Source organism: Toxorhynchites rutilus, chromosome 2 (assembly GCF_029784135.1).
Source record: "Toxorhynchites rutilus septentrionalis strain SRP chromosome 2, ASM2978413v1, whole genome shotgun sequence".
Lineage (NCBI taxonomy): Eukaryota > Metazoa > Arthropoda > Insecta > Diptera > Culicidae > Toxorhynchites > Toxorhynchites rutilus.
This window is the reverse complement of record NC_073745.1, coordinates 316,785,904-316,797,473: the sequence shown is the minus strand read 5'-3', so window position 1 is coordinate 316,797,473 and position 11,570 is coordinate 316,785,904. Positions and strand designations below refer to the sequence as shown.

General features: G+C 38.1%; 1 protein-coding gene across 10 annotated transcripts in view; it reads right to left on the bottom strand.

Annotated features, from left to right (window-relative positions):
* Positions 1-722: 722 nt before the first annotated feature.
* The window catches only part of LOC129764506 (protein split ends), a 268,076-nt gene continuing 257,228 nt past the window's right edge, over positions 723-11,570 (bottom strand). For all 10 annotated transcript variants that reach the window (XM_055763632.1, XM_055763633.1, XM_055763634.1 and 7 more), the window contains one exon: positions 723-11,555. In XM_055763632.1, the coding sequence (XP_055619607.1) occupies positions 11,439-11,555 (117 nt within the window). In that variant the 3' untranslated portion in view covers positions 723-11,438. The remainder of the gene's footprint in view (positions 11,556-11,570) is intronic.

Genomic DNA, 11,570 nt, shown 5'->3' with positions numbered 1-11,570 from the left:
ACGATTCCGACTAATCGCCTGAGATCTGCACACTGTACCGCACAACGTTCACCGTTGCCCGAATAAGTCTTGCCAGTTTTCGGGGAAAGTCGTGTTTGGCGTCCATGGTTCTCCATAACTATTATCGGTTGAAGGTATCATATGTAGTTTTGAAGTCGACGAAGATGTGGTGCGTAGGAACATGATGCTTGAGGCATTTTTGGAGGATCTGCAAATCTCATCTGTCGTCGAGCAAACAGCAAATTTAGTCTGATAACTTCCCACAAATCTGCGCACTATTGGTGATATACGGCGAAAGAGTATCTGGGATAGAATTTTGTATGTGTATGTGGTTTTTACAATCCCGCTTATCTCCTTTCTATATAAAGGTTGAACACGAAAAAATCCGGACACATCAGAAATTCTGCCATTAACGCGTTTTGGGTCATTTGTTTTAAAAATTTCACTGAATCAAATTAAGAGTGTATAGAATCACAGTATGCTTTAATTATCAGGTTAAGTTCAATGTTTACATCATGACTTCACCGTCGCGATTCGATTCTGCACGCTCGAAAAGAAGATTTTGGATTTTGAAAGCAAAAAGGCCCCAAAATTATTCAGAGCACCCCGAGGAACAGAGTAAAAACAATACATAATAAAAAGAAGCAACTAAACATATTCTGTAACAAACGAACGAACCAAGGAATGTGATAACAAAAACCAATCAAAACCAAAAAACCAAATCGAAAGCACTCCTTTTTACATTCAATTTATTCGTTTTTTGTTTAGTATTTTGTTTTTAAACCATGTTTTCATCATTATTTTTGTTTTCGTATAAAATGTATTGATATAATTCATAATTAGGAATTACTAGTAAATTAAAACATACCAAGGGAGAAAGTAGTAGTAACACATACAATACAATGTACAGTGAATGATGATCAACATATAGTTTGGGCGTTAGGTCTTCCCGCGGCGATTGATTAGTGTGTGAATTATTGAACCAAGGGTTTGAACAAATCCGAACGCTACTCTCTACTAATGTAACCCACTGAAAGCGTACTAACGAATAGCATTAGCAAAATAGAACGAAAAAAAAAGTAGAAACTATACAACACTGCTTCCTCGCGATATATCTCCGGGATGATTGAATACAGCCGAATGAACGAACGAACCCAACTACCGGATATAACACTAAAAGCCATATATTTCACAAGAAAAAGAAACACTAACCCATCCCTCTTCAGTCTCGCTTGCTCCCCTGGATCGACCCCCCCCCCCCCCTCGTCCTAAATTAGACCTGCTTCATAACGTGGCAGCGCGTCCCCTCCCGGTTAAAAAAACAGCCCATTAACACTACAGTCAGCATATCGATATAGATTAATTAATTATGATCTTTTGTTTTGTTTGTGGTTCCTATATCCTGGACAGTCCGCGTGCGTAATGTGTAATATTATACGATAGAGGGGTTATGTTTAAATTAGCAAAGTATTGTCGCTGCTGAGAAACAATATAATGGAGAAGCCTGGTACAAACGTGTCGACGAAGACTAATAAGGATACTCACTAATCATATGCTCTAATACACTATTAAAAATGACTGACTTGCAAGTTTTGTTTGTTTGTTTGCTTGTTTTCATTTGTTTGTTTGTTGTTTGCATTTGAAACGGAAAGTTAATTGTTGGTTAGTTCCTAAGTGAAACACAATAATCGCTACTATATATAATCTCTCTTTCTCACGCATTTTGTTTGATTTTTCATCGTTTCTTTTTTTTTGTAGTAAAAATGTTGATCAACCGATAATAATAATAATAGTAATAGCATTTGTTTGTTTGTTACCAGTGTATACCGTATAAAATAGTAATTCACGTAAAACCTAGTAATTATTATTAATATATAGAAATTTCCAGTCTCACTAAATTGATTGAATTGGTTAGTGTATGTGTGTGTATGTGTCTGTTCACATTTTTTTTCTGTGTGTACATGTGAAAAGTGGTGTTAATATAACTGTTGAGAAAAATAACCGTTTTTTCTGGTGATTAGATTATCTTATAAAAACAATGCAAATAACGTCTCACTAATTAGCGCTGAGAAAGTAGTAAAAATGTAATTTTTTATCATCACCCCTGCTGGCAAAGAAAAATGGGCATGAAATCAAAACTTATCCATAGTTTTATAACATAGTATTGTTTGTGTACATTGAAATGATTGCAAAAAAAAACAATATTGACCAGCCCCCGCATGTTGACAACCAAATAAAGATACAAAGCGTTTCACCCCTTTTAGTCGAAAATCATACTTCAAATGCTAATACAATAAAAAAAATCATGATAGAGAAACAAGAGCTTACTTGCGCTACTGGAATAATAGAGAAACCGCCTTTTAGGACACGATTGAAAATAGAGATGGCAAACCTAATTTAAAGTTTTTTTTGTAGCGAATGAACCCAAAAAATCGCCCTCGCGTTGATAATTACAGTCATACAATACTTGCTTCTACGCATATATTTTTATATAATATATTCTGTTTATAATTGTGTTCGTTCAATAACTAGTAATTTATCCATATCATAATTTATATCTGTATAAGGCAATTTGTATTCTCGTGTTTTTTTTTCTTTTTTGTGTCTCTGCTTTGACCAGTAATTTCTATTGTTTGTTGCTTTGTAGTTTTTTTATTCTGTTCACTACAGCGCGCACAACAACAAAACGACGAACGGGATAAGTTATTGTGACTCCGCTCGCTCTCGCATATTTTTACAAATGTTTGTGATTTGCTTTTGTTTTTCTTGTTTCGCGAACGCACACTAATGTTGAGTTTTAAAAATTGTATCTGCTACACGATAGATGTTACCAAAAAATCGCTACAAACATCACAAGAATTAAGTGTTTTATTTTATTTATTTTGTTTTTGTTGTTGTGGTTTCATTAGCTTAGAAGTAGTTAGGTTTAATTGTGTGGTTCAACACGCTCTAGAGATAGTTGCCCAAAATTGTTTCGATCCTTCCAAGAGGAGAGATGCCCGCACTCTGGGATGTGGACCGCGAGGGTGTTCTGTTGGCGCTGATTCCTAATTCCAGAATGCTGTCCGTTTCCGAGGAATCGCAGAAGAAACCAATAACTGGTCGGATGTTTTTCAACTGTGCCCTACCCAGTTGATTCTTTTAGGCAGTCGAAAACAAAGGACTTTGGGTAATTTTCGAGAGATGCCACGATTGAATTTATCCCTTCTCCACCTAGAAAGATGAATTGTCGACTTTTTTTTTGTTTTGCGTAGCGAACTAAAATGTTTTAACATTTTTAGGATGTATAATGTTTGAGGATATTCATAACCAAAATGGTTGGGCGTCTGCTTACTACTGATCGTGAGTTCAAAAGTCAGAGTTCTCAATTAAAAAAACTTTGTTTGTTGCTTTAAGACAACTAGGTCCACGGATCGATCATCAAGTCATGGAGATATCAGTCTATCTGCGTCCATACTTGCCTCTTGCAACAAGAAACATCGGTCTTTTTGTGCTCTTGTGAACTATTGTGAGCTAGCAGAATCAATGGAAAGGAAATGATATTGGACAATTGCTTGGCTTGGTTGAATGGGATAATCAGAGTGGTTTGGAATGCTGTTCAGATTGTTATCTAATTATCCCGTGCTCAAGGCACGACTCTGTCGTTTTAATCTTATTGTTGATAATTTTGTAAATGTAGCCAAACCGGAACACTTAGAAAATAAAATAAGTTCGAAAACAATTGTTCCAAATGATCGCAGCCCTACGTCAAGTTCGCGTCCATGTCTTCAGGCACGGATACTTTTACTTTTTACTTGTTCCTTTCACTTCAGCACTTCAGTAATTTTCGGTTGATTCATCTTTGTTTAACGTGTTGAAGTGAAATCGGTGGAAAACAATTTGCTCGAAAGCTGTCTTCATTCCACGACGATGTTTTGGAGCAAGATCTTCCGATAGTAATGTCAAGATTTTGAAGACATGTGATCGCTGCAGGCAGAGGATGTTCTCGATTGAAATCCACGTGAAGTACCAGAATCAAGTGGGAGTGGGATTTCTAGAGACAACCCTGCATCTCGAAGGACACCTGCAACAACAACCCCACAATTATGTACGCTAGTAGAACGATGCGGGCCGCCCGCCTTTTTTAAAATGATCGCCGCGACGACAACATCGGAGGAAACAAATCAAGAAGAAAAAGAAGAGAAGTAGCAGCAGCCGCCGAACAGCATAGAAGAAGAAATTAGTTACTATTTTTCTGCCATCTTTTTTCCTGAACCCTCATTTCGGAAGAGTAATCAGCCTTCTTCAAGGCTATCCGTTCGAACAAATCAACTCACATACGAAGATCTACGAGAGATCCACTCGTTTCGGACCTTGGAAGTTTCCGAAAATACAGTCTATCGCAACTCGGGCTCTGTTCCCATATATGTCGTTATAAAGTTCCATAGTATCATCCACGGTACACACTTTATTCTTCAAATTAGAGGCTATCAAGCCTCAAACCTCAAACTCGAACGAAACAAAGAATAGGATTTGCCAAGTCGATCGAATTACAGAATCAGAATGCTGATCAATATGAGCCTAGTCGAACGAGGTCTATGGGCCCTATTCCAGAAAATGAGACGAGCAATTCGTCTCGTCTCAGCTTCAGTTACTATCGAGACGAGCAAAATATCCTATCCTAGTACACGAGTTTCATTAAAATGTTATTTGATTGACTGGAGAGACTTCTGTCCTTTCGTCTCGTCTTCTGGAATAGGGCCCTATGTGATTACATTCCTCGAAGTAGTACAGGTGATTTGTAGCATCTCCAGTCAATCCATCCAGTATCTCCCTGCGCCATACTACAAATGACGTTGTTGATACAGCGACTTCATAAAGGTCGTTCCGGTCCTGTTCTAAATTTGATTCTGTCATGAAAATTAAAACGAAGTTGGAGTCGTGGTCCAGGCCAGAAAACCCCTTGGCAGAGAGTGCACGTGAATTTTTCGAAACTCATCAGTGGACCACATTCAGCCTTATTCTACTTTACGGCCGTATCTGACTTTCATTCGAACGACTTGCTTCGAAAAAGACATTCTCAGTGTTTGTAAACCGATATCAACAATTCATTCCTATTCTGTATTCCGACGGATTTCCATTTCGTTCGAAGCGGTTGTTTCGTCCGAGTTATAATTTCGCATACCCTATTTCGAACGTTTTGTCCATTTAATGTTCGAAGAGAAACAGATCGAACGGAATGCAAAAACAACTCGAACGAAATACAGAATGGAATTTTATCAAGTCGTTCGAAATATTTCGAATCGATCGAAATAAAAATAGGGGTGAATTATATTTTTCGAACTTGAGCGCATTCGAACGAAAACTGAAATTGGACGATTCATTCTAAAGAACAATTTTCGAAAACTGGAACGGCTACGAACGAAAACAGGAATACGAATGAAGAAAATTTTCGAACGTATTCGGCCTGATTCTGCGCGGCGTGTTAGATGGTATGACAAAATTTTCACGTATGTCATTCGATTCCACTAGACGTCTGCCGTGAGAAATCTCACTTGAATACTCACCGTATTCCCGCTCTCAAATCTACGTAACGATTGTCACATGAACTGGGATTTCTAGGTGACAATGAAAAATGAAAGAGAAATAGTAAGCGTCGTTTATGGTCGTAAAGAATCGATAGTAATGGTATTGTATGTATCAAAAAATTCAATTTATTTTCAATTTTCACAGTGCTTGTGACCAATTTTCTTGTGAAAGCGGTAGTGAATCTGTTATCCCTCGATCGGACGAAATAGCAATCCGGAAATACTTCTATTACATGAAATAAATTTATTTTTTCTACAATACATCTATTTCTTGTGTTTCATCTATCTAACAGCGAGTCATCATCACTGACCTACGGATCCATTTCAGAAGCCGTTGAATAGCAGCAACAAAAGTCTAAAATTTTTCAGGATACAATCAACCGTTTCGCTCTGCTTGTTGAGTAAATTTAATACCAAACAAATGGCTGCAAATTCGGCAGAATGTCCTGATTCACAACGAAAATGTTTATGCTAACAGAGTAAAATCAGATCTATAGGATTGGCACTGACTGTAGCAAAACAAATATCTGATCTCTCTGAACGAAACAAATAAAATTCTGGGTGCCATTTTTTTTCTCAAATATATGCGATGAAAACCTAAAATATTTGTATGCAAAACTGGCCAGCTTCGTTTATCATTTGGAACCAATAATGTTTAATCACTATTTTGAAGAGGATGCAGCAGGAATAAAACATTGTGACAAAAGTTAAATGTCTGCAAATTAGTAGACATATGTGCGAATGTGGCAGCTCTGATCTAATTTAGCCTTGTCACATGCAGTTCATCCTCTCCCATACATAAAATGAACCTCTCATGGAATCCGATACAAGAGGCGAATAAACTCTCAGAGTTTAAAGCCTCTATAATTCAACAACGAACGAACGATCCGATACGACTGTAGGAATTGAGTGCGGAGAATTGTGTGATGATGATGTGACAATTGTCATCTCACCTCATATGCCTCGCAGAATCAGGCCGACTAACGAAAATTACTAAAAAAGAATTAACCAAAATCATCCAGGACACTTTCAAAACGATGAAATGGATTCTTCTGTCGTACTCGCTGTCCGTTAGGTTGAGCTGTTCCAAATCTAATAATCGGGGCCTTCACCGGGCTTCGACAATTTCCACAAACACGTCCACTTATGACGTAGGACTACACATTCGTTTTATTGGATTTACTAGTTTATCATTTTAGATATTATTTATGAATGCAAAGAAATTTAATAAATCACTCTTCTAGAAAGTCTTTTGTTAGTATTGGCTTCTAAAAGATTATAAAAACATCAAACCTGCATTGCCATGACTCGGCTCGGTGATTGTAATGCCAGATGCATAACGAGTGAAATATTCGCTCGTGCCCACATCTCAAGGGGAAACGAATATGACACAAAATGAGCAGAATAAGAAAGACAATTCATTCTCGCTCCCTGGAAAACGATGTTGACCACCAAATGGGAAAGTGATTTTTCTCCCAGAGGAGATGCAATATTTATACGCTAGCGACAATCATACTTACTGTGCAATTGGTATGTAAATCGTTAAAATTCATTCGCAGCATAAATAGTTATTAACGTTAACTTTATTTCATAAAAACGCGACCTGTTTTATGATTTGGTACCCTTAATGTGTGTGCACCCGTGGCCGAGTGGTTAGCGTCTCACATTATCATGCCGGGTGTTCGGGTTCGATTCCCGTTCTGGCCGGGGGATTTTTCGTCAAAGAAATTTCCTTCGACTTGCACTGTGGTCATGCGTATTCAAGAGCTTGCCCCTCGGAATACATTCAAGGCGTGTTATTTGGCTTAAGAAATCTCGACCAAGTATTAATAAATGACGCTTGTTAATGCCTACGTTGAGACGGCAAAAGTTCCACAGGGAACGTTAACGCCATTCAAGAAGAAGAAGTACCCTTAATGTGTTCTCACGGTCATCGGTAAAATAAAGTGCCCACCCATCATTCTTTCAACAAACATTTACAAAAGAAACATTTGTTATATTTTTAAAATAATTATTCAACCATACTGTATGAAATACACGTTTTGAAAATTTATGACCATCCTCATTCGATTTTATAACAATGCTGGTATCGATAGTTGATATAATTAGATGTGACATGGAAAAATGGAAAATCGACACAAACTAGACGAACGTAAAAACGTTCGACTCACCTTCTGGAATTGGCCCCATAGCTGCACGAGTAAAAGAATAATTCGATTCGGTCTGCAAATGACGATTGAAAATTTCGTTTCAATCGGGAGAATGAAATGAATGAAGGTGTACGAAGGAGAAGCGAGCGTGAAAAATGACATTAATCCAGTGCAACTTGAAATGCGGTAGGTTAATGAAAGTGAATTTTTCAGTCCCAAAGATTGACTAACGGTCACGAAGCGTGGACGCTGAACGAAACCGTTTGCCGGGTACTTGGAGTCTCCGAGCGTGAGATCCTACAATCCATACTTGACGGCAAGTTGGGGAATGGTGTATGACGCAGGCGCAAGAATCGCGAATTGTGCCAAACGTACAAACTTACTGATATTGTAAAACTCCATATAAATAACGAAGGGATGGGTGTAAAAAAAATAATTGCTGTTCTACGGTCTTGATGTTTTGAGACCGCTAGACGGAATGGCAATAAACTGGGGCAAGGATAAGGATATCAAGGCAGAGTCGATCGCCTATCGTACGGCGCATATAACAAATCATAATTTGACGTTGCGCTTGTGTGCGCCTAAATAAACATCGCTCGTTTGCCCGTCCGTTTAGGCTTAGGACAAACAATTGTTTTCACCAGTGTCTTAGAATATCAACAAATATTCACGAGTAACGAATATGATTTTATTTCAGTGTAAATGACTTTTTCAGCTTGAAACACACTGCCCTCATTATATTGATGACAATAACAAACGAGTTCATTTTGTTCATATCATGAACAAATTTGCTATAATGAATTGAGTGGGGTTCATAACTTCGCTGTTATTTATACTTTGAATATCAAAAGCAACAAATTGATATTCATCACATTCGAAACGACATTCGTTCTGGCATTAATTTTGAGTCAAAATTCAAAAATAAAAAAAATAGGCTGGGCTATTTAGAGAACAAAAACGCCAGAGTTCGATGGAACGAACTTTGCAAGAAGTCGCGCAGGATTTTGTTTGGCGAGACGGTAACAACGGCATAAATAAAAACCAACCGCACACAGCTGCCTCGTGTTAAAGGAAAACAACAGCTGATATTCATTTGGCTAAAATGAAAATCAGTTCTGGAATCTTGAATAATCAAGATGAAAATGACACTGGGTGGAAAAATGAACTTCAAAACATATTGAAGAACAAAAGTTCATTTGCTCATATTCACCGGTTGTCTGGATCTGTCGTTTTGATTTTCGTTTGGTATATATAGGTTTTCGATGCAACCTAGCCCGAAAATATATGCATTTGAGCTTAGCGAAGATGATTTTTTTCAACACTGTTTTCACCCTGTTTTAGCTACGCCTTACTGGCATGAGACAAGGCCTCGTTCGCATAGAAATATACGAAACTAACGCGTATAAAAGAATCAACTTTACTGAATAAAGATTATCTCAATCCGACAAAAACCAAGCCGGTATTATCCTCTAAATATCACATCCACTGACGGAAAGAGAAACAAAAAAAACTAATTGAAGGACAACAGCAGGAAGAACCACAGGATCGAACCCAAAGCAACGGGCGTTTTGTGATCATAAAAAACCGAATAAGATTCGGTAAAAATCCATATTGCCAAACCCTTCCCTCCCATCCTATTTCCTTCTCTATCTGACTCTTCCCGGCCAAATACTTGGCGATGTGGTATTACCGGATCACACCAGTAGGAATACCATAAGCGTTCGATAAAGGATCTTCGCGTAATCAGCGCCACATTTGGAGGCTCCAGAGAAGACCTGCTCTACTGAGAAATTTATAGACGAGAAACTAAGACATCATTTCTTGAAATCCAGGCAACACTTGTAATCTTGGCAACAAACAGAACACTCCTCGCGGCACTGCGTCCAGAGAGTGCGCACACTCAAACTACTGCTGTTTATAATCATGATGGCAATCGCGCAGTCTGTATGCTTTTTTTTCTCCTAAATTTCTATCGCTTAGAATCATTCTACTGATTAGCTCACACAACCTCGTTCCAATATTTGTGGTTTTTGTGGGGGGTTTTCACTAGGAAAACCTTTTCATTCAAGAGCCCAGAGTTATATATATATACTTAGTCGGTTACGGAGTGAAAACTTCTTTACAACAATTTATGTTGGATCTATATATGTTGTTACTGCGTAGCCGCGCGACCTCATTTTTATGCTGCGAGTGTCCACGCTTGTTGTTTGTGAAAACAGTGAGTAGGTTTTATTATTTGCTCTCGTCGCCCTCTGTTTGCTTGTTGTTGTTTTCTCTTTTGTTCGTCTACAGATATATATATAATATATAAATATAAAATATGCACAAAAATATATTATTGTTTCAGTATTTTTTTTCGCTTGGTTTCCCTCCTTCCCATCATAACTACGGCTATATTTACACGAGCTAATCACTTATTCAGTTAGTATTGAGTTTTTCCTTCTTGTTTGTTAAAGCCTTCGGGGGATGTCGGATTCCTAAATAGTTTCGATGCCTTCGAAGACGACAACGCTGGCTTGGGACTTGACGAAAGATTTATTCAGAGTCTTGGGGATCTGACAGCGTGTGGTCTACCTGGTGGTCTGCACGTAAATTTCTAAATTATCTCCTATTCCGAAAATTCTTCTCGGTGATCGACTTGAAACGTGAAACTAATTGAGTGAGATCTCTCAGAGCTCGATTCGACCCCCATTATCATATTCAAATTATGCGTTTCGTCCTTCCCTCAACTTGTTCTATACTTTACTTTTCAGAATCCTTTCTTTTTGTAGCAAAAATCTGTACAAAACTTTTCAAGCTTTTTCTCTCCCAGGAAAAACACATTAAACACAATTATGTATGAATTATATCTAACCTTTAGATAAAAAATAATCACATTTGGCGCGTCTCCAGGTTTCCTCCTATCCATCCATAAGGTTTCTGTTAACTTCCTCTGTCCCAACAAAACACAGAATATCTATTCTTCTTTTTTGTTTCCTAGCTGGCAAGCATTTCTTGTTTGCCAGAGAAAAAGCTGGCACCTATCTAAACTCCAGAAACACCACACTTTTTTCTTAATCCTTCCTGCATAACACTATTTTCAGCTTCATATATGTGTGAGTTTGTAGATTTAATAATAAACTTGTATTCGTAATATTGATGCGCAAAAGGGAGGGAAAGATGATTAAAATGACTTCCATACAGCCTACGGGACCGTGTAGTAATAATATAATGGGGTAGCAGCATTAAACGCTCGTTAAACAAATGCTCTAAACTAATAGTTGTATGTGCCTAGATTTAAATTGTTTCCCTTAATTGTTGTTTCTATCCATATACATATAATTCTTTATTCTCTCGAGTGTGTGTGTATGTGTATATGTGTGTTTTTCAACGATTGAAAAAAAAACAAAAAAAATCCATACGACAAATCAAACAAATGGTCACCTGACAGAGCAAAGCATTTCGAAGGCCAAAAAACTAATTAGATCTAAAAAATAAAACAAGTAAACACTGCCAACTACTAATTGTATATGAGTGCACGCCTTGACCCCACCCCTGCCTGCCTGCCTGTCTGGCTAGTTCCTCGCCATCACACGTTACGAGTAAAATTTTGTTGCACTTCGGATACCTCTCTGTTGGGGGGCAAACACAATTTTTTTTATCGAAGAAAGTTCGAGGTAACCTCTGCTGCAAAGACACCAATACCGCTGGGGGGAAAAGATACATCTTGGTTTCGTTGCGTTTACTCGCCGAACCAGGCGTAGTGTTTGTTCGCGATCTGAGCCGGACTGAGTGGCCCAAACTGGCTGTACTGCGTCGGGAACTGAATGTGCGCCGGAAGGGGATGTGTGGGAAGGACCTGCAAAGAAAAACA